General features: G+C 38.1%; 1 protein-coding gene across 2 annotated transcripts in view; it reads left to right on the top strand.

Annotated features, from left to right (window-relative positions):
* Positions 1-5,354: 5,354 nt before the first annotated feature.
* Positions 5,355-23,055, top strand: part of dlgap1b (discs, large homolog-associated protein 1b) — a gene marked incomplete at its 5' end in the record, with an annotated part of 40,895 nt that continues 23,194 nt past the window's right edge. The window contains 4 exons of one of the 2 annotated variants that reach the window (XM_079259520.1): positions 5,355-6,275; positions 8,374-8,588; positions 13,684-13,861; positions 16,825-17,080. In XM_079259520.1, coding sequence (XP_079115646.1) covers positions 5,355-6,275; positions 8,374-8,588; positions 13,684-13,861; positions 16,825-17,080 — 1,570 coding nt within the window. Of the gene's footprint in view, positions 6,411-8,373; positions 8,589-13,683; positions 13,862-16,824; positions 17,081-23,055 lie in introns of both variants that reach the window. The other variant, XM_079259519.1, reaches the window with a different exon arrangement.

Below are 23,055 nucleotides of genomic sequence, written 5' to 3'. Positions count from 1 at the left end.
GTCAAGGGATTTTCACAAAAATAAACATTCAAAATTGAAGATCTTAAATATTTATAGCATATATTTCACCTGAAAAATGAAAATTGATATTGGTCAGATTAAAAGTAATGCATGAAGTATGTAATAAAATGTACACTGAAAAACCCTTGATACTGAAATCAAAATATAATACTAGCAGCTTCCTTTGCTGCATTTTTTTCAAACAAGAAGCGAGGGGCTCAGTGACTAAATGATTTCTCTGGATGTTAATGATTTTGTTACTTTGTTTACCTTGGTCAAACAGATGTCATCACCACAGAAATGTGTCTTTGGGATGTTTTTGGTGGGTCCAAAGCTATAACTCAACACAGTCACCCCATTTCTCAGAAAAAGCCCTGAAGCCAGAATTTGTTTATTCTACCAAAAAGCATCACAGGAAACTTAAATGCTGTCTAGCAGCAAGCTTTAAAACTGACTGTCATTCATCATTTAGCTTCTTCGACATAATCTAGAAATGCACACATGCAAGTAACATTTTGTCAGCTGTTATCAGCTTCTGTCTAACTTTAAAACGTTTTTGTTGCATGAAAACAAGTTCCTTTGCTTTATTAGCTTAAAATGGATTTTTAGCAGCTCAGATTCTCTGAAAAAAATAGGTTCCCCTAGAAATATGTGGTCTGTAAAACAGTTTTAATGATTTGGGCTCTACATGCCACCACATTGGATTAAAAGTAAAAACACTGACATGTAAGCAGGCTGTCAGGTTTAATGCAAGGGTAAAAAAAAAAAAAAAAATTTAGAAATTGCAGGCATTTTTGTGCAAAGACTTTTCATTTCAGGGGCTCAAAAACAACTGGACAATTAAAATTACTGTAAATTAAAAGTTCAATATGAATACTTTGTTGAAATGATGGCCTGAAGTCTAGAACCTATGAATGTCATAAAACACTGGATTTCCTACTTTGTGATTTTTTTTAATTGTCTTTATTGCAGCTGCCTTTGGTTGCTGCTGGTTTGTGGGTCTGTTGCATTGAGCTTTGTCTGGAGCAAATTAAATTCTTGGTCTTTTGTGTTTAGTTCTGATGACTGACTTAACCACTGCAAAAATGTCCATTTCTTTGCTTTGAAACTCCTGGGTTGCTTTCAAAGTATGTTTCAGGTAATTGTTAATCTGTACCGTGACTTCATATTCTATCATTTATGCTGAATTTAAGCAGAAAAAAAAACCACCAGTGACCCAGAGTATTTGGAAGCTTTGCATGCTTTCATTACCTAACTCACCACACCAAATTACGCCACATTTTACAGAAATGTGGTGTACCTTTATGAGTGTTTCCATCTTACCTTTCTCCTCCCATCATTCTGGTAAAGGTTGATCTTAGTTTAAGCTCGTTTTAGATAGTTTTGGTAAAGTCTAAAGTGGACTTTCTATTACTGAGGCTGATCAGTGGTTTGTAGCTTGTGGTAAACCCTCTGAATTTACGCTCATAAACTCTTTGTGGTAGTCTTACATACAGGTGCTCTTCACTTGTAACAGCATTTTTAATTGCTGTTTTATTTATTTGTTTTATTTATTTATTGTTTTATTAGCCTTTATTGATGGATTGAGTCATGAAGGAATAGCCCGCGAATCTCATGAAATAGCTTTAAAAGTAACTTTCTAATTACTTTTATTATCTTGGGGGAAAAAAAAACAAGTTCATATTCAAAGCCTTGCAATTTGTCATATTAATTCTTCCAGCAATGGAGCTCAATTATCTCGTTATACTTTGTAAAGGCCTTTTCCCATCTTACAGCAAAAAATGAGAATAAATAGTTGTCAGGCAGAGACTTATGGGTTTTATTTGAAATCATGAAAACATCCACTTTTGCTCACATGGCAATAAAATAGAATTTTGCTAGATTTAGAATTATTTAGGTTAACTTGAACATTTGGAAAGGTGCATCTCTGGCAGCCATTACAAATGTCGTTTTTAAGTGACTCTCCTTCCTTTCAAAGTATATAGGTCCATGATGTGGTGCTAGTCAACATCAGTAGCAACACAAGCATATCTCAATACCTGAAATATGGTTATTTGAGCAGTTTGTGGTGTTTGTGATGTAACTTTACCTCCTTACGTTACTTAATATTTGGCAGTGAATTTGGACCCACATTTGCAAGCTACTCATAAAATGGTTTACATATTTGTAAATTATTTGTTACACATTTGTAACCATTATTGGGTAACATAATAAAGTCCATAGTAATAATCAAGGTGACTCAGAGAAGCTGTGTATAGGATTTTTTTTTTTTAATCATTTCTGAAAAGCAGACTTTAATTATGTCAGCAAGAGAAACTAAAATGGTCTTATATTGTTGCTCCGCAAGTCCAAAAATAACATGACAATGCTTCAAATGAATGTCTTGAATTTTTTTTCATCTCTCGTCTCTCTTCAGTGGACATTGAAAATGACAAAATAAAGGATATTCCTGTTCACACAATGCTTTTTCTACTCTCCTTTTGTTTCACATTGGTGTCATTGGTTCAAACATAGTAGCATCACCAAAAATAAAATTGATGAAAGACATCTTCCAAGTGTTAAATTGTCTAAGAGAAATACATATGCCATACTGTAAAACTAAAACAATAATGGATGAGTACCATATGTGCAGAACTGCACTGAATGAGACGTTTGTACTTCCTCGCTGCCCATGTTGAATCTAACCCATAATGGCAGAGGTCATGTCTTTTGCTTAACTAGTCACATGATACATTACAGTTTTACTCAGCATAGAGTAAAGCTGTTTGATGCTTTTTGACAGTATTTGACATTAGATATAAGACAGTAAAATGCTTTTTCATCAATGTTTTACCATCTTGCTACAGTTTCAATCTTTTAAGAGATCAGACAAACAGTCTAACAAGCTAAAACAAATCTTTGTCAAACTTTTTCTTAGAAAGTTACATAATATATGTGTTTGGTTTTTTTTCTGTTTTACACGTCTCAGCTTCATTGGAATTTGGGTTGCACATATAAAACACTAAAGCCTTCTCAATGAACTTGGTATGGATTTCCTATCGCTATCAACACCCTGTTGACACAAATTTTGTGTCAAAAGAAACTGAAACATTAAAAACTCTCTGGGCAATTCAATTAACTCATGCCAGAAAATTTAGCCATCAAGATACAACTGATAGCTGGAGGGAAAAACTTTAGTTATCATAAACTTTTATGCTGTTCAGAAATTAAATGTGTAAAAATTGTATGAAAGAGGACGTACAGCCCATATGGAAAGCTCAATTACAGCCAAAAGTTAGCTCAGCGTTTTGACCAATGTATGTTTTTAGTAATTTAGGAGGTCTATCTGGACATCTCTCTAGTTGTTAGTATGTTAAAAAGTATTTTTTCTGAAGCAGACAGATAGAGACGCAACAGTTGTGATAAATGTAGTTCATAAAACATCACCTCTGCTGTCCATGAGCAAAAATCACTGTATACTTTATACCTGACGAATACAGTCCAACCAGCAGACATTCTCCTTGATGTAAAACTGCATTTTACAAGCTAGCAGCATCAAAATACAGCATAGACATGCAGTCTGTCAGGTACACTTTGTATTTGTATGTTTGTTTGTTTATATGTGTGCATGTGTTGCTCCCAGGCAGATAGCCCACATGACCCAACTTCCGTTTTTCAGCTTTAGTACAGCATTGCAGACAGCTGTGCCACAAACGCGCGGCTGTGGATCACCGTGAGCGGCTTTTATTTAGGTCACATTCTGTGCTTCAGCGGCCAACAGAAGGGATCTCTGTCAACTGCAATGAATACCTTTTGTTGGATCAGCTCAGTTTGTAAGAGCTCTGCAAGAAATGGACACTGTGCATGCCTTTATATTATGTAGCATGGGAGTTTACTCTTGTGGGTGTTTGAGATGGGGGTGGGGGTGACCACTATGTTTTCCAATTTCTCTTACAATAAAAGAGAAGCCTAATATTAGCTTAATTCCATCCCCAGAGTGATTTTAATCCTCTCCTTTAGTGCAGACAATGAAACGGATGAATAATTGAAAAGTTTTTCAATTAATCTCACACCCGGTTTACAGTCCAAGAAACTCATAAATGCAACCTAACGTGTATTTATGAATATAAATCTTGTGTTGACCTACCTTATATCCTATAGTTGTGTAAAGACTTGACATCCTGCTTTGGCTTTTGTCTGCCCATTCCTTTTTTTCTTTCTTTCTGTATCTTTATCTACCAGAGTAGTTTTGGTGCTGCATTATAAATCCTAATGAATTGCATGTTGAGGTTCAGCCACACTGCTGTGGTTGTGCTACACTGTGGTGCGTGGGATTGTACTATTGTCTCGTTAGTTTCTCCTCTTGTCCATTGCAAACAGTGTGGGTTCAGCAACTAGCCAGCCACAGCCCCAGATGGGTACAGAAAGCAGTTAAAAGGTGCTGATGGATGCAATCGTTTTCATGTCACTGTGTGAGGGAAAGCTCTTTTTATTGTGGTTGCCTCTCCTAGCCCAGAAGCTGTCTTCTAAGTTTTACTGACCTATTAGTGTGCCTGTTGGAGAACTAAAGGCATTGAGGGAAAGTGTACAATAGGGCAGTGATTATTTGTTGTCGGTGAGCATGTGGAGGTGCATACATGCACACTGAGTAGGTATATTTTAAAGGGTAAATAAATGCACTGTTTGACCCAAATGGTTCTTCCATGGCTCTGTGAAAATTCAGGATTTAAAGTTAAGTATTAAGCTAAACAAATAGATTAAAACTGAGTAGAGCCTACAACTCTGCATCTCTATAGCTCTTCATCAATATCTTGTTGTATTTTTGTTTATTTAGTGTGATGTTTCATTTTACTGTACCTTTGAACAAACATAGCACACAGCCGAGCTAGAAATAGATATGCATTCATTTTGTTTTCCCTTCTTGTTTTGTGTCTCTCTGACTTTGATCATCTGTCACTTTTTTCACTGAATCCTTGCAGAGCCAGCGCTGAAATGCACAAAGAAGCTTCAGGACAGATTCGGGTATCGGGGCAACATGTTATGTGGCTTCTATATTTAGAGAGTTCCCTTTTGAAGTTTGGAAGGACAAAGAAAAAAGACTGAAAGACAAGAGGCTGAGGTCTTGTCAAAATGTTCAAGATTTCTCATCTATGGAGGAATACTTGAATGCAGCTTTACCTTATTAGAGCAGATGAAGATCTTAAAATGTGCTTTGAGTGTCCACAGAAATGCAATGCTTATAACACTCTTTTCTGTGTCTCTCTTCTTGTTTGTCTGTTTTGCCTTATGGCCATGTGCTTCTTTGTAGAATTAGATTTGGGGCCTCTGCGGACTCCTTGCGGCAACAGTTGGAGGCTCACGCTGACCTGGCCACCATGACAATGAAAGGCCTGTCCAGCAGCCGCAGTCACCATACAGTGACCTGCGACCCTTCTTATGACTCTATGACCCTGGGACACTCAGATCGTCGGTCCTACTTCCTCAACCCAGGGGATCCTCATTCTGCTGATCATCCCTGTTACCCCCAGCGGAACGCCTTCCAATCTGAGTGCAGTACCTATCCTGATCTGGCCAGCTGCACCTTCCCTCGCCGCCATTACAGCTCCTATCATGAGCTGAAAGAGGAGTGCGGCGCCCTGGTGCCTTACACCGGTCCAACGGGGGGCAAGGGAAGTGGAGGAAATAACAATCGCATCCCCACTAACTTGCTGGAGCAGTTTGAGAGCCAAGCCCCGCTGCGGCGTGAAGGCTACCACACACTACAGTACAAGCGCACCGCTGTAGAGCATCAACGCAGTGACAGCCCTGGCCGAATCCGTCACCTCGTTCATTCTGTCCAGAAGCTTTTCACCAAGTCCCACTCCCTGGAGGGACCATCTGGCTCTGGTGGAGGAGGTAGTGGGAGGATGAATGGCAGCAAATCCAGTCCTGATGATCCTCCCTCGTGCTCCAGCACTCTAAAGCACAGTAAGCGTAGTAAGAGCAAAGACCGCTCCAAGTCAGAGCCTAAAATGCGATCAGCCATATCAGGCTACTGGAGCTCAGACGACACACTTGACCGGGAAGTGTGTCTCTACCATCACCACCAAGGGGGCAGCGGTGGAACTATGCCCTCTGGGGTCATGACGATGGGTCGCCACCCAGATAAATCCCAGTCACAGTATTTCATGGAGTCCTACAACACCATCAGTGCGCAATCTCTGAAAACTTCCAGGAGCAACAATGATGTGAAATGCTCAACATGCTCCAGCAGCAACAGTGGAGTGTTGCCGCTAATGGGTCCACTCGATGGCCAAGTTCAACTGAAGAAGAGCTCCTGGTCCTCTACTCTGACAGTTAGCAGAGCGAGAGAGGTCTACCAGAAGGCCTCAGTCAACCTAGATAAAGCTCTTGTGAAAGCTGAGCAGGGACGCACTTGCCATTTCTTACAGGTATGACTGTTTCAACAGCCCCACCTCCTGCATGTCATGCTTCGTATATCATCCAAGAACAGCTGCCCATCCATCTTTCAGTTCTTCTGCATGTCATCTACATTCATTTGTGTGTCTGTGTGAGTTTGATAGGTTGATCAGAGAAACCGTGCTTCAAAATTCATCATGTCATTCCCTTAATGATTTTATCCTTTGTGTAATCATAAATCATTTTGATTAAACATCACATTGCATTTGCTCTCCTGTGTTTGTGCCAACATGCATGGAAATGTTCGTAAGTATGTGTATATGTTTGCACCATCGCACATGGACTATACAGTGTATCAAAGATCACAAGTAAGAGTATTCTGCATTTACTGTGCAAGAAACATAATGCAGTAATTTGCCCTTTTTATATACTGTTAGTTTAAGCATCAGTCTTTATTTTATGGTAGAAAAGAAAGAAGATCAGAAAACCGACTTAATCAGGTGTAAAATGGCAAAATGTCACATAAATACATTTATCCTGCTTTTGAGATTGTGCTTGTGGTGATCACAGTGACTGGATTAGAGAGACTTGAGCAGGCAAAAACTGAAAGTAAACGGCCTCAGTCTTAAGCTCAGTAGCTGTGCCTAAGACTGTTTTGTGAGTTTGTGGTCACAAACTCACAAAACAGCAAAAGGACACGTACACGCTGACACACCAACCCGCCTCATAACAACTGACATTTTCTGTTTTAAGGGAAAAAAAAAAAGTGTTTCAGATTACATGAGTTTCCTCAGACTGGTGTTAGCTGCAAATATGAGCCCGAGGAGAGAAATGGACAGACAAAACAGCGAGAATAGAGGCAAAACAATGCGTAGATACAAGTGTGTGTACACTAAGAGAGCAAATAAGAGCAACAGAGGAGGGTGAGTGGAGGAAAACTGAGAGTAAGGGAAGATAAAAGACAGAGAAAGTTCTGCATGGCCATGCATTTCAACAACCTGGAAAACTGACCAAGCCAAATCAAAAAGGGATGTTGTCGCTGCAGCCAAGCAACAATTCTTCCAGACTACAAGTACTTTTTTTTTTTATCCATTCATTCATTTATTCCATTTTATTTTATTTAGCCTAGAAAGTGTGATTTCCTTTCAGTGAGACTCTGACAGGGTTGCTTTCAAGGTTTTTTTTCCCCTTAAAGTTTAGGAAAAGAAAAGGTGGTGTTTACATAATCTATTGGAATGGCTTCCTTTGGTGTCCATGCTTCAGTCACAAGTTAAAAAATGTTGATGTTATATTTTCCTGTGATTAAGATTTTAATAGAAATAAAAAATAAAATAAGAGAACGATTCTCCTTTTTTGGCATAATTGCAAGATGCTGACATGGTCTGTGGGTTGCCCCTGACATATAAGGTCAGCTTCGTTTCCTAGTTACGCAGCAGTCCATTGAATGATTCTTGTTCACTTTTTTTTCTCCACTCTGTATCTCATTTCTTGCACTTCAGAGCTGGTGCCCTAACAGCCACTCACATTGGGACTGCAGTGGTTTTGCTGAACAAAGCCCCCTTTGTGCCCCCCACCCCTCCTCTCCATGCCTGCTGTCTTTGACTTACTCTCTTTTAGATTAGTGCTAGGAGATGGCTTTGCCTCCTTTTATTTGCACCAATTTTAGTGCGTGTGAAAAGTCAGGGGAGCAGAGGCCATATTGCTACAACATTTTGCCAAACGATTAAATCGATGCATTTGACATGCAGCTGGCATCACAGGAAAGAGAAAAGAAGGCCACCGGCATTGTCAAGCTTATGGTATGATAAAGGCACACCTTGCATTGATACTGTGTCGTTACTGCTGAACCTTTTTAGCTGTGCCTTGGGCACAAATTTGCATCTGGCAAATGTGGAATAACATTGTAATCTCATCATAGGACCAGGGGTTTCCAGGTGGGGAGAACTATGTTGTATGTTTATGCCTACTCAAATTAATCTCACCTCATCTCTACAGGTACCTCAGGATGACTGGAGTGGTTTCTCTCCACTTGGGAAAGATGATGAGATTCCCTGTCGGCGAATGCGCAGTGGCAGCTACATCAAGGCCATGGCAGAAGAAGATAGTGGTGACTCAGACTGCAGTCCAAAACCTTCACCCAAGGTCCAAGCAAGGCGAGCCAGCTACCTGAAGGCCACGCAGCCATCTCTCACAGAGATGACGACACTCAAGTAAGTGTGTGCTAAGAAAGAATCATTTATGTAATTTGGTTCATCTTTGGGGAAGATTTAGTAAATGTAATTTGATAGGTGCCCTAATAAATGCCCTTAACTGATACTTTCAAATGACCATAGTTATAACTTTATCATTATAGATGTAAAGCAACAATAATTAGTATGCAAGCAAATTATGAGAAATCGAACCTTTTGCTCCATAATCAGGGAAGGTGGTTTATTGTATGCATTGAGGTATTTTACACACAAATTAAGGTAATGATAGAAAAATAGGAGAGAGGTTTTTGTTTACCTAGATTTTAACTTAAAAGGCTCTAAGCAAAAAAAAAAAAGTCTATGATCAATTAAATTGGAGTAAATGAATGTAGTTTTTACCAGTTTTGTGTATATAGTTCAAGAATTACTTACTAGCATGGGGAGGATCACTCATCACTAATGCATTCTGCAGCAAATGAGATTAGTAAATAGGGTTCTGTTTTTTTGTTTCTTTATGTTCAAAGTAATGTTGATTTAAATACATTTGAATTGTGTGAATAGGTTATGTCTAACTGGAAGACCTAACAATGCACTACTGCAAATACGCAGTTTGAATTGTTGCTGTTTAGCACAGCAGTTAAGTATTTAAGGAAAAAGAAAATAAAGAATTACAACTTTAATTATTTCCCAGGAAACAAAAAAGAACGAGTATCAAACAGGAAACAAGAATTTTCTTTTCCATTTGCCTTCAAACTTCTAGTGATGAACAATCTTATTTGCTGCCAAACCCCCATAACAGAACCTTTTTCTGTGAGATTTGATTAAATATTTGTGAAAAATAAAATACAATCGACAGTTTGCTAGTTATACTTGTACAATGCATTTTATTGTAAATTTATAATGCTATCAATTATCCCAATGACAAATTTCATAGTCTGGCTAAGTTTTGATCTGAGACTGTACAATGCAGATTTATGTTCCATGCAGCCTTTCATCAGGTATGAACTGTTCATATTAATGGTTTTCTGCTGACATAATACATGATGTGTTTTGCTGAATATGGCTAATAATTAGTCAGAATCTTTGACTTGTTAGAATTTTGTTGCAATCTTAAAGACCTACTCCAATAATTTTTTTAAGCTTTTAAAATGGATCTAAGTTGTGTTTAAATTGTGATGATGAAGTTTTTCACATCAATCACAAAACCTGAGCTATTTTTTTAGGACTCTGCCTCTGCAGAGCACAGGAGCTCATTAGCAAATGTCCACTGAGTTGAGTTACTTCAAAACTTTCATTGTGAACTGTTTCATAGAACTGGATTAGCTTGTAAGTTCTAGATTGAAATAAGATATTGATTAACAGAGCAACTTGATAGTGGCTGAATCTTTAGATGAGACAAGCCACTTTCATTGAAAGTGCTTGAACAGTTTATGACAACGTGTTGTGAGTACATTTTTTCAAAAAACTGAAAAGAAAATTAAAGAAGGTTCTCAGTTATGATAGAAAGCTTCTGGCAGACAAGTTGAGACAGAACAAAAACAATGAGGATCTTGTAACTTTTATTTGGATTTCAGATTAAACGAAGATATTACTGTCAGTCAACATTTGTGCAGTTAATGTATATACATTTTTTTCGTGTTTACACGAACTTCGTGTTTGAGTAGAAGTGTCTGTTCAATGCTCAGATAAAATTTTATTTAGTGCCAGTAATTTGCATACTTGGCAGCAGTACCGCTTGTGAGGGAACGATGAGGTATCTGTTTGAACAACCTGCTTGCTATTTAAAACCGAAGCTCAGACTTCGAGACTTTCAGTGTCATCTGCTCTTGGTATTGTTTAAACTTGTTGATATGTATTTTGTGGTTGTAAGTTTTTAAGTCAAAACCCCTGATTCATTTAGCTGATATCTATTAAGTATGCACAGTTGTGTCACAGACACAATCAAGCTATAATTAGATCAGATCATCTAATCCATTCACCACCAAGTTGCAATGTCCTCTTTTTCGCTGTTGATTTGGTGAGTAACATGTTATTGATACTTAAAGAACTGATAACTTAAATATCAATCCACCCATCCATGTTGTAAACCCCATTTATTATTATCATTTAAACAACATGTTAAGAAAATCTTCTTTAGCTGTATTACAGCGTGTGCACTTGATTATACTTGCTACATGATTTGCACTAGGCACAGACGGACCTGTGTCATCATAAACAGGAATATTGTATTCTCATTCTGACCTAACAGACACATTTAATATGTGCATGTGGTTCAAAACAACTGAAAGCATAAATAGTTATGAGTATTGTATTGAGTTTTTAATTGGATCCCTGCAATTTCTATACATCTGGGAACTTGGTCTCATAAGTTGAGGGCATTTGCATAATTCTTTACATAAATGGTGAAATAACCAAGGACATGAGTCCTATGTTGAAGCATGCAGCTGTAACTGATTAGCTCTGTAATATCCAGAGATGAGAAGAACACCCGTGTAAGCTCAGTCATTCTTACTGGTTGCACTCAAACACACTAATACACAATCTTACATAAGTACAATAGCACAGCACGGGGCCTACTAATGACTTGAGTGTGGCACGGGGAATGCCATCATTATTTGATGGAACTCAGTGAAACAAACAAAACTGCAGTGCTGCACATTGGAGATAGAGAATGAGGCAGGAGCTGCTGACATCTTGCTTTCACATTACGCTTTTGAGAGCTGGCGAAAGTCTGCTAAACTCTGCAGTGATTGAATAATCAGCTTTGTTCTTCCATATGTTTCAGAACTCAATCTGTGACCACTCTGTCCTTGACTATCCTAGAAATGATGCTAAGGATTTTCTGCAGACTGTTAATTCTCTCCTGATAACAGCATTTGTCTATAATAGCACAAATGGTGCACAGATAAAACATGCATTTTTGGAAGATTTCTGGCTCTTGAAAAAGAAGGGTTTTTTTGCCACAAATTCCTTTGATTAACCAAAAAGAGGATTGAAGGGAAAAAGGGAAAAAGAGGATTGAGAAGTAGATAGAAGGAAAGATCAGGTGGAGCAAACAGAAGCATAACATGCAATGATAAAGAAGATAGGGGGTAAGGACTGGTGAAAAAAGGAGTTATGTGATTACAAGAACACTTAGAAATTCAGTGAAATTGACTTTAAAAAACTTGATTCTTGACCGGCATAGGGAAACTTATTTATAAACGTCATGCTCCACAGATGACATCTTACGAAACAATGACAACCCACCCTCAGGTGGTACTGATTACAAGTGGGGTCTACCATTTAAGATTCTACTGTAGACTTCATTGGTTCTATAATCAGCCCACAGGGAAATCAAGAACAGGATGTAGATATGAATAATAATGTGGGTAGATTCTTGCTTGACTTCCTCCCTCTGTGTATCACCCACACTCACAGAATCACTGATATAGATGATTCACATCAAACCCAGAGGTGTGAAATATACATCATGTTATGTTTTGCTTGAACCCATTAGAATATGATGGTGCCAATGTCTAAAAAGCATAAAAATGGCAAACCACCAGTGAGTTATATTGTTTTTTCTTCCTTTTCCATTGTTGCATAATAAGTATGACAGACTTTCAGTAACTTTGACAATTCAAGTGACAGGACGTAAAATACCTTACTAATTACCTTATTTATTCTTAAGGATGCCTCTGAGCACTGTTTTATACTGAATTGATTTAAGATATAAGAAACTTGTTCATGCTAAACTGTTAGGTGTTTCCAACATTTTAATCAACTCTACTTTTACCTGACATCTGACAGAAATGTTGCTTTAGATGTGCATTAAATGAACAAATAGATAAACAGAGAGTGAAACTTGTTTTTGAAAGCTGATATGCAAAAGCCAGGATGACAGCCAAGCATAAATGCATGTTTGATAAATGTCCAATCATCACCCTTATTCATATCTCAGCTTGTCTATATCTCCATTTCACCTCTGTCTTTCATTGTTCCACCCAAGAATGAATTATCTAGTTTACTTTTCTGTGGTATCTGTGGTCTATTTTAAGGTGGAAATGCATAATTAAAGCAGATCTGAGCTGATGACAGAGTGCAGAAGTTGTACAGTACTCCTGTGTATGGTCTTATAAACCTATAAAATAGGTGAAAAAGAAAGAAACTGCGTAACAAGAATTGTCAATAATTGTCTTTTCTTCTACCAGTAGTCACTTCCTCTTAACTTTAATTTATCTACTTATTTATTCGCTAGAACCAATTATTTAAAGCAATTTTTGAGTGGATTTTATGTTACATTTAAAAGAAAATAATAGTACAAATTAGTGAAATTAAATGAAAACTCAAGTATATTTAAAGAATATTGAATATACAAAACTAAAAAGAAAATAAATAATGAGTGATGTATGAGAGAGGTGGATACTTTTGTATACAGTAAATTTTCTATGTGGTATGCATACATCAATTATATTTGTCAGCTTTTTAGTTTTATTTTCCATGATTAATGAGCTATTTGACTTGCTTGCAGTTGCTGTGTAACCTAAACACACTCAATTCTTCACACCTGTACAAACACCCAGATGCACATAAGCAGAGAGCATGCTGAGCGTTCAGATTGGAGGCAGGTGAGAGCTAATGAGACACCTATTCATCTTGCTTGTGGAGGGGATGTCTGTGTCATTTTGTACATCTGTTGGTCTTATTGTGTGCCTGTTATCTGTTTTTGTATGAATAACTGTAAATGAATGGTACCTCTCAGGCACACACTCACTCTCTTCCCTTTCCTGACTTGTTTGTAATAGTAGTCTCACCTTTAAATCTTTTAGAAAACCAGTGAAAGGTTGTTCAAGGACAGATTACCTAAGCTTCCGTGAGCCTTTCTTTGTATTTCTGTCTGTTGATCAGGTAAGGATGTGTCTTAAAATTTGTCGATTGATCCATGTGTTTGGGTTGATGACAGCTGCCAAGTACGCTGCAAACATCTCGTCTTGCTTTATTTTACTGCTTCAACTCCAAATCTTATGCCAGTTTTTTTTTTGTGGTTTTTTTTTTTGTGCTTTTCTTCTTCTACTGCCTTCCTTTTTTTCACCAATTTACCATTCATTCTTCCTCTTTTCTTTCCTTACTGCAGGATTTCCACAGAGCACTCACCCAAGCTGCAAATCCGGAGTCACAGCTATCTGCGGGCGGTGAGTGAGGTTTCCATCAATAGGAGTTTGGACAGCTTGGACCCGGCAGGGCTGCTGGCCTCACCTAAATTCCGCTCCAGAAATGAGAGCTACATGAGAGCTATGAGCACCATCAGCCAGGTTAGTTGCTCTCTGGGGGCCTGTGCCTCTCTGCTGTTGGCCTCTGCACCCCCCCTGTACCTCAAAATGTATGTCCATGGAGGTGGTGCAGTGGGAGGAAATCTTATCTGTAGCCATTCTATGGCCCAAATGAACAATCAGCTCACCATCCTGCAAAGAGAGAACAGTAAGAAAACCGCCAGTCTCCTAATTAGTGTAAAGGTCTGCACACTGTTTTCTAGATTGGATAATTAAACAGAAGGGCCTGCGAGGTTTCCCCCCAGTGGATACCTTTACCTTGATAAGCTCTTTCTGCCTCTGAATATTTCTGAACCAAAATGACAAACTGTACTTATTCTCCTTAAATTGGCATTAGAGAATAGATTTTTGCTGTGTTTGTAATCCAGGCCTATTATTGTTAGATTTTTGCTAAATCACATGGACATTTTGTATTTTGAACACTACTTCCTCTTCAGTGCCATTCAAAGAGAGAGGAAAACTTAATTTATCTTTTTGCATGGGGTAAAAGGAATATATATATATATATATATATATATATATATATATATATATATATATATATATATGTATATATATATATGCTGAAGCAAAGTGTTGCCTCTGGGCTTTGGATGGGTGTGTGTGTGTATATATATATATATATATATATATATATATATATATATACATATATATATATATATATATATATATATATATATATATATATATATATATATATATATATATATATATATATATATATATATATATATATATATATATATACACACCCCCATCCAAAGCCCAGAGGCAACACTTTGCTTCAGCATCTGAAAGATGGACCCTTGAGACATTCTTTCAAGTCCTGGCTAGGAGCAGACCCAGAGGACAATGCCACAGTGGGCCTGGCATCTATAAAAAGAATGAAACAGGTGCTGCTTTGGTTCTCGATCACACTTTCATATTTTAGAAAGTGATTGCATAAAATGTGATGTAATACACAGAGAAGAAGCTTAAGATCAGAGGATTGAATCGAGGTCCAAAAACCTTTCTGATTCCAAGCTCTACAGTATAGTTACTCACACTTGTCTGATTGTACACTCTCCTTACTGACAAATACCCAAACCCTGTGTTTTGCTTCATGTTCACTCTTCAAGGACTGAAATTAAGCTTCATACTATGTATCCTCACATTACCCAATCTGTTACACACGCCCATCTCACAAGTGGGTAGCAAGTTTTTGAATATTTTTCTTTTACATTTTAACCCTTCTTGACACCAGCACCACACAGCACAGTGTACCGTAGTTAGATTTCCTCAAGTCACTTCTCTAATCCCAACAGTCCTTGTTTTTACACTTCCTGTTCTCACCTTTAATAACAGCATTTGTAGAATATCACCCTATTGTCTGGCTTTTTGAAGTTTTATCATACAGTGTTTCCTCCCCCTCTGCACCCCTTGGAGACGCTATTTTTTCTTGGATGTTTTTTTTTTCTTTTGTGTAACCGTATTCCATAAAAAAAAAAGGGGGGACACTAGGTAAGATGGCATAAAAGCAGAATGTAATGATTTGTAAATCACATAAATGGAGCTTTCATCCACTATCTATCCATCCATCCATCCATCCATCCTTCCATCCATCCATCCATCCATCCATCCTTTTTCTATACCCGATTAATCCTATTCCAGGTGCAGGAGTCTATCCCAGCTGCTATGAGGCCTGAGGGTATACAGCCTGGAGCAGTTACCAATTCATGACAGTTCCAACAAAGAGACAACAACCACTCACACTGTTTTTTCACAACAAAATGTAGAGTGCTATACAATTTAAATTTGACATTTTAGTCTTTAGTGAGAAATACTAGCTCATATTTAATTCGATGGCAGCAACACATCTCTAAAACATTTTTGGGTAACTCCATGTTTACTATTGTGTAACTTCCTCTCTTCTTTTTACAAAAGAAAATAAGATTTTCGGCTGTGCTAAATTCACGCAGAGATGCCAACCGGATGGTGATGAAATATTCAAAGTCTTCACAGTTTTAAGTTGAGGAACAATATTTTGACTTAATTTGTAGACAGTATTTTGAATTTTGTTGAACCTCTGCCTATTTTACGCCTGAGAACCGCTGTCTCTCTAAGGTGCTCTTTCTATACCCATTCACATTAATGAACATGTCGCCAGGTAATCTAGGTAGTTGCAACATGTTCTCCAGCCATTTCTTTTCAGTCTCAGTCATTTTTCAAGGATCTTGTTGTACCTATCTCTATTTTTTAAACATGTTTCTCCCAATAATTTCATCAGGGGCCAATCATTTTCATAAAATTGAAATGTCTCACTGCCAGCATTTGGTATTCCTTGCATGTTCTGTTGTGAATTAAAATTTGCTTTATGAGCTTTGCAAATCATTCTATTATGTTCTTATTAAGAAGATGCTGTCGAGGTAAAAGCTGTGAAAACCTGATTGAAACTAATGGGAATTCTGTGAGGTATTACATTTTATATAATTTAATACTACATTTTAGAGATTAATCTGGGAACTAAATTTACTGCAAATTTAAATTTTATTTGTTTTTTCAGAATAAATCAATTAATAAAATTGAAAAACAGCTTTCACATGCTCTAATTTAAAGAGATTGTTAGCTGGTATGTTTTGTGTTTCTCTTCGGGCAGAGAAGTACAACATAAATATATTCTATTAAATATGGGAAAACCGTCTTCGGTTGCTGTACACAGTTTCCTTCATAATTGGGTTTGCACATAAGAAAACTGACCAGTGATTATTTAATAAGTGAAACAGCACAGAAACAAATGTGATAACTGTTGCATCACCAAGCCTCTGTATTGTCCATTCTGCTTCGTGTTGCACTTTCCTGGTGTCATTTTTCCATTTTATTTTATTCCGTGTACATTTCTTTGTTTACTGTTATATTTGGTCTGCTTGTTTGCGTGCACATTCTGTATGTCCCCTTCTCTGCAGGTGAGCGAGGTGGAGGTGAATGGGCAGATTGAGGCAGTATGTGAGTCAGTGTTCAGTGAGATGGAGTCACAGGCAGTGGATGCCCTGGACCTGCCGATGCCGGGCTGCTTCCGCATGCGGAGCCACAGCTATGTGCGTGCCATAGAGAAAGGCTGCTCACAGGAAGAGGAAGAGGGAGCCATCACTGTGAGCAACAGGAGAACCAACTCTCCACCACGCACCACCACCACTGTCAGAACCATCCAGAGCAGCACAGGTTGGTGCAAACATGTGCTTAACTAATGCAGACTCATGTGCTCATGACTGTACATGAACATACTTGATACAAAGCTCATTATGCATTAATCGACCACAGATACTGTGCAGTATAAATTATGTAATAATTATGTAATAATTCTTCAGACTTAACTAAGAAATAAATGAACAAGGCAATTACTGCAGCAGATGATGTTTGATTCATGGTCAACAAATCAAAGTGTCATTTTTAACTCTAGAGCTGGAAATCAGTCAAGCACTTCACATGCATAAAGACAAGGAAAGATTTGCTGACTACGGACCAGTTAGACTCTGCAAACACACATCCATAGCCTATGTGTTATTATCCATCTGACCCAGTTTTCTTCTTAGATACAATAAGATGAATCCAGAACGGTTTTTCCCACGTAGAGAGCTTATCTGAGCTGTAAAGCTTAGTGACTGCTGGATCTTATTTTAGCCCTCTTGTGTGCCTCATGGTCTGGAGAGCTTCGTTTTCCAGCATCACTGCATGCAGTATTGATGATGAGTGGTGCTGGCATCCAGCACTGGGTGCCTCTATGTTTCCCACTGCAAATCCAAAACGTCATTCCCTTACACTGTGTATGTTGAGTCACCATTGCCTGACGCACATTGGCTTTCGCTTCAGCTCGTATTTAATTATGCCAATTAGAAGACAGCATTTCCCCAAATCTAGCTGACAGTGGTTAGTCCCCTAATTAAACACATTTAACTGCAAATTGGAAGAATGGCAAAACTAGTTCAATAAATGTTTGACTCAAGCCAAACATTTATTTAATGCTGTTTAAATTAGCTTGAAGTGACTTTCTGTCAGGGTTTTAATTTCTCTCCAGTTAGCAAAATGAGACATAATATCAAGTTGAGCTCTGTATTTCTGTCATCATATTTAATGGACGGTGCGTTTTGCAGTGCAGTTTTAAAGCAGTAGAGAATTCAGTTGATTGTTCTGCTGTCTGGTGGTAGTTATTGATCTGCTGGAGAGTGATGAAATAAAGACACGGACATTCACAGCTCCCTCCCCAGAGGAAACACGAGTTAATGAAGACCATCTATCAGGTGAAATGTTACAAGGATTAAAAGCAAGTTTTTCAGCCACACAGCTGCTACACCAGATACAGGTTAGAGGAAGTCTCTCTCTATGTCTCTCCTTTAGTATCTCATGCACATTGCAAAACACCATGTGGGAAAAAAATACACCAGGTAAAAAGCTTTACAGTTTCAGTAAACATCAATTTCTGCTGCCTCGGTTTGTCTTAACATGAATAGACGAAGGTGGGGTGTGAGGTTGTGTGGTTACTGGTGATCAAACATTGAGCTGCCGCTTCCCTTAATTGGGTTGCAGAGTTGTATGTAAGTGATCGTTAACTTCTTCTGACCTTTGACTTTCACTTTCCACCGACTGAATTGCACCTCCGAATCAGCCACAACCTAAGACCAAGGAAACGAGACAGGGTGATGGAGTTGGAGTGATGTATTGCAAGGTGATGCAAAGGAGCTGCTCACTGTGGTCGGTACTCAAGGTGCAAGATTGCCGCATATTACTGTCATAGTTGTACTACAGCACAATTCATCACTTGCTTGGATCTTCAGCACTGGGTCTTCAGTCACTGTAATTAATTAGCTAACTCCTCTTTTTCTGCTCCTAAGGGGAAGCTGTGATTGAAGAGGAAAGGAAGGGAGCTATATTAGCTCGGTGTGAATACATTTAGCTTGTCTCACTCTCTACATTGTGAACACATAAGGATATTAGATTTATGCTTACGTAATGTGTTAAGTACAGGTGTAGCAGGGGGTCTTGCACCCTTTAATAAACACCTCCAAGCTATAATAACAGCTGTTAAAAACCTGGATTCTTCTTATTTATGTAATCCATAGTTTTATTGTTTTGCTTGGATGATATCATTGTTCATTTGTGATTTAAAGTCTAGAAATAAACATGGCAGTTTAAATGTTCCATACTTTTCACCAATAAATACAAAGAAGTCAGAAGCAATTTGGCTTCAGCTTTGATTAGTGTTCATGGATGCAAAATTGGTTCCAACTCTGGTGGATAACTAAAACGTGCAGTAATGGTCAAATGAACGGTGTAGTACTGTGCAGTGTGAATATTTCATTTTCACCTCCTACCCAACATGAAGTAGTTGTAGTACAGCATGTACACATAATGGAGATGTTACATCTTTGTACATGGGCTTTGTGAAGTGCTAGATTCTCACCGCTCCCAACTCAAAGTGCACATGCACATTACCCATGAGGAAAAAAAGCTCGCAAATACAAGCTGGAACAGTTTGCGTTATATAATGTCATAGTCATCACAGACATTTGAAATTTATCAGCCCCTCTGCTCTCACACACCTGTCAATGGTAACAAGATGTAACTTAAAGTACAGTCATTCTCTAACATGTTAACCATCACAGCTTTACAGTTTCTTTATTGCTGTTGCTCCATGATCTAAAAGAACAGTGCATCCAGACTCTCACACATACAAACGCTTAAGCATACGCTCACACAAAATACCGCATGTCACCCAAAAAGTCGGCAGAGAGCCCAGAGTTAGAAGTGAAGATGTTGTTGTGGTAAATATTGCATGACGTTTCTGAAGGCTGGTTTGAGCACCGGTTCCAGAAAAACAGCCCACACTTATGGCTTCTGCTCCCATTTGTCCCCACGGCAAACCACCAAATATCACACACACACACAGGCAGGAGAGATCCATCAGCTTCTGCTTACGCTCCTCTCCGGTTCACCGCTGTGCTCCAGCCCATTATTATTGATGATCTTTTTAATCCTGAGGAAGGAGACCGAAGTAAGGGGCAATCCTTTGATCTCTTCTCTTTGAACGTCAAGTGGCAGGAGCTGCTGTTGCCTCCCTGTATGCCCACTCAAACTGGCACATGCACACACACTTGCTAACTCTAGCAATCATTTAGACAAATTACTGTTGCTTCAGACCAACACGTTGGCTGAAACGTCAGATACTTTAGATCGGTTTAACAAAATCTAAAGGAGAGGGGGATATGGGAAAATCCATATCAAGTCATTAACATGAGGATTTTCCTGCCACTAAGCTTTGGTTCCTTCAGCATACGTCATCTTCAGTTAACATCCAAATCATCTTTTTCACTGTGCCATGTCTATCCCTTGCTTGGCCTCTGTTACCCTGAATTGCAGTTAGGTGTGCAGGTAATTTACGGGTTATTTCACTCAGAAGCACACTCGACTTGCAATTAGAAGCAGCACCCATGCCTAATTTAAGTCTAGGGTATTTGTCATGGTTTCTCTTTCTCTAATTCTTGCTTTCAGACACTTACTGACCTGCCGGTAATTATCCAATTTAATTTTCAATGCATCTTTTTTCAGAAATGCTCATAGATTGACTGAAAAAAGTGGCTTTTCTCCGCCTTCTCTCTAGTACAGATTATAAGGCCATGATTAATTTAAGGAGTGTGAATTTGCTACAGCTCCAAACAGAGGGTGAATAAAGCACTCCTCAAGTAAGCATTTGAAACATGCTTGTAGTTCAGGTTGCTGATTCTCTTGTCAAACACTCAGTGGAATACTACCCTTCATTTAGTTTGCTGATGCAGCTTTTGGCACACGGCATGGATGCAACATAGCCCACTATCTTGAAAAAAAAAAAAAAAAAACTAAAAAATTGTCCTCTTTTTTTAATTAATTCATTCATTATCCTGACCGCTTAGTCCAATGAAGGGTTGCAGAGAAGCTGGAGCCAGTTGTTTTCCCCCAATTATAAATAGTTTTAAGTTAAAATCAACAAAAAACCCTAATAATAAACATTTAAATAAAGACATAGCAAGATTAAAGGATAAATTGACATTTATGGCACTTAATAGATAAAGGGGAAATGTTTTAAAATGATGTATTGTCTTTTTTTAAAAAAATGATCTATTTTAAGCATTCAACTTTTTCCCACATTCAGTGCACTGTGTAAAAACCTGCCCAGTTCAGTCTGTAACAGTAAACTCATAAGACCAGTCTTGCTGCAATGTCTTCAGGCTTCACTGTGCTGAAATGACAGGGTGCTGCCTTGTATTCCCAGCTTGATTTTTACAGCTGATGACTACAAGCCAGAATAAAGTCTGTACAACACTGCCCCCAGGGGCTCAATGTAACACAGCACTGCACCTCTGCCCTTTCTTCTAAGTGAAGTTGAGTGGGTGGATGGAGAAACTAGCAGACAGCTTGACCTAATTAACAATAGCCACTGCCATCACTGGCACTTCTGCAGGAGTCCCGTTCTGAGAGTCCGTGAGAATAAATAACATCGGGTTTTCCAGCATGCTAAATATAAATGCCAGGGATACAGGCTGCTGAAGTCTGGCCGAATCAAGATCAAGCAAAGCACTCAAGCACATCTACCCTCACGCCACCACCAGCCCACACAAATATCTGAGAGCTAGGCTGAAATTTGTTTGTCGTGTGTCAGAGTGATTCATATGTTATAAAAGCAAAGAAAAATGCCGCTCCAGGGCTCTAGGGGTATTCTCTCATGTTTAGCGTTGGTAACCTATCAAGATCAGTTTGAAAGGGATTACAGGTGAAAAACTCCTGTAAAACTGAACTCTGAGCAATGTATTTTTCTGTCCAGCGTTGATGTAAGTTGGTGTTAGTAAGGATAAACCCTAACATTCACTGTGAATTTGAAGACTTGACTATTGATACAGACTGATTTAAGAGCAAGGTGCAGATTAAATGTAAATATCCTTTATTACTGAATTACTGCCACATGATTTGACTGATGGCTGTTTCTGCAAATTAGGGCACTATTCGAAAAGGGTTCAACTAACCTTGATATCTTCAAAGTTTGCTTTCAAGGAATGAGACTTTCTTTTAACACTTTGAATTAGTCATTATCTAGTTTTCCAGGATTTCTTAGTCTTTCATATTATTTTAAGTCCAGTCTATTTAGCCTACCTGAGCATATTCAAAGGGGTATTCTTTATTTTTCTTTCTTTTATTTTAAAATAAAGCCACTTAACTCTGACATATGAATCATTTGAGCATAAAAGAAGTCACCTAACCTAAAGGACGAACTCACATATTAAAGACAACTAAGCAAAGAAGCTAATTTTAGTTTAATCTTTGGTAACATTTCTCCACCTGTTAAAATCACAAGTGATTCCTACTTCATTAGTTGAAAATATAAAAAATATAAAATGACAGAAATATCTCACTCCCATAGTTGATTGTGAAAAAGGTATTTGTTGAAAACTTGGTATATTTAAGCATGATTTAAGGTGTATCCCTAAAAAGTTTGTGGAAAGTAGGAAAGTGGAGCACAAAAGCAGTGACTGACTAGGGAAAACTCGATTGCAGATAAACAGTGTGTGAAAGTGGTGTTCGTAAGACAGGAAAAATAAATTAAACTCTAACCTTTTAGCTGATCCATGTAAGCACCATCAGTGATGTGAACATAGTATAATATTAGCTTAATAAAGGGAAACGAGAAGAAAAGATATGTCATAGAAAACAAGAATTGGACTGAAAACCAGTGGCAATAGGTCTTATTGACAAATCAATCCTCCCCAGATCCCAGATCTCAACAATATTGAAGCAGTGTGAGATCATATTGACAAAAAGCAGAAAAGAAGGCAGAAACATCCAAAGAGCCTTGTAATGTCCTTCAAAAAGCTGGGTTATTGGTTTACCAGTGGCATGCAGGATTTTAGTTTGTTTAGAACTGGTCTGTAAATCTGAAAATGAAATATATATGTCAAGTTATTTATCAAGGTATTCGGTGCGAGGTCACATGGTTCAGGTCATTTTGTTCCCACCTACTTTTTAAAGTAGGTGGTTTAGATTTGACATATAGTAAGAGTAAACTTTGTCGAGAAAACAAACTGTGGCTGAAAACTAAATTCATTTTCAGGCAAGCAATGCTGATAGCAAAAGAAGAGGAGAAAAAATATAAGCGCCAACGTATTAGATGCACG

This window comes from Telmatherina bonti (genome assembly GCF_933228915.1).
Source record: "Telmatherina bonti genome assembly, chromosome: 20".
Taxonomy (NCBI): Eukaryota; Metazoa; Chordata; class Actinopteri; order Atheriniformes; family Telmatherinidae; genus Telmatherina; species Telmatherina bonti.
This window is presented reverse-complemented; position numbering and strand designations above follow the sequence as displayed.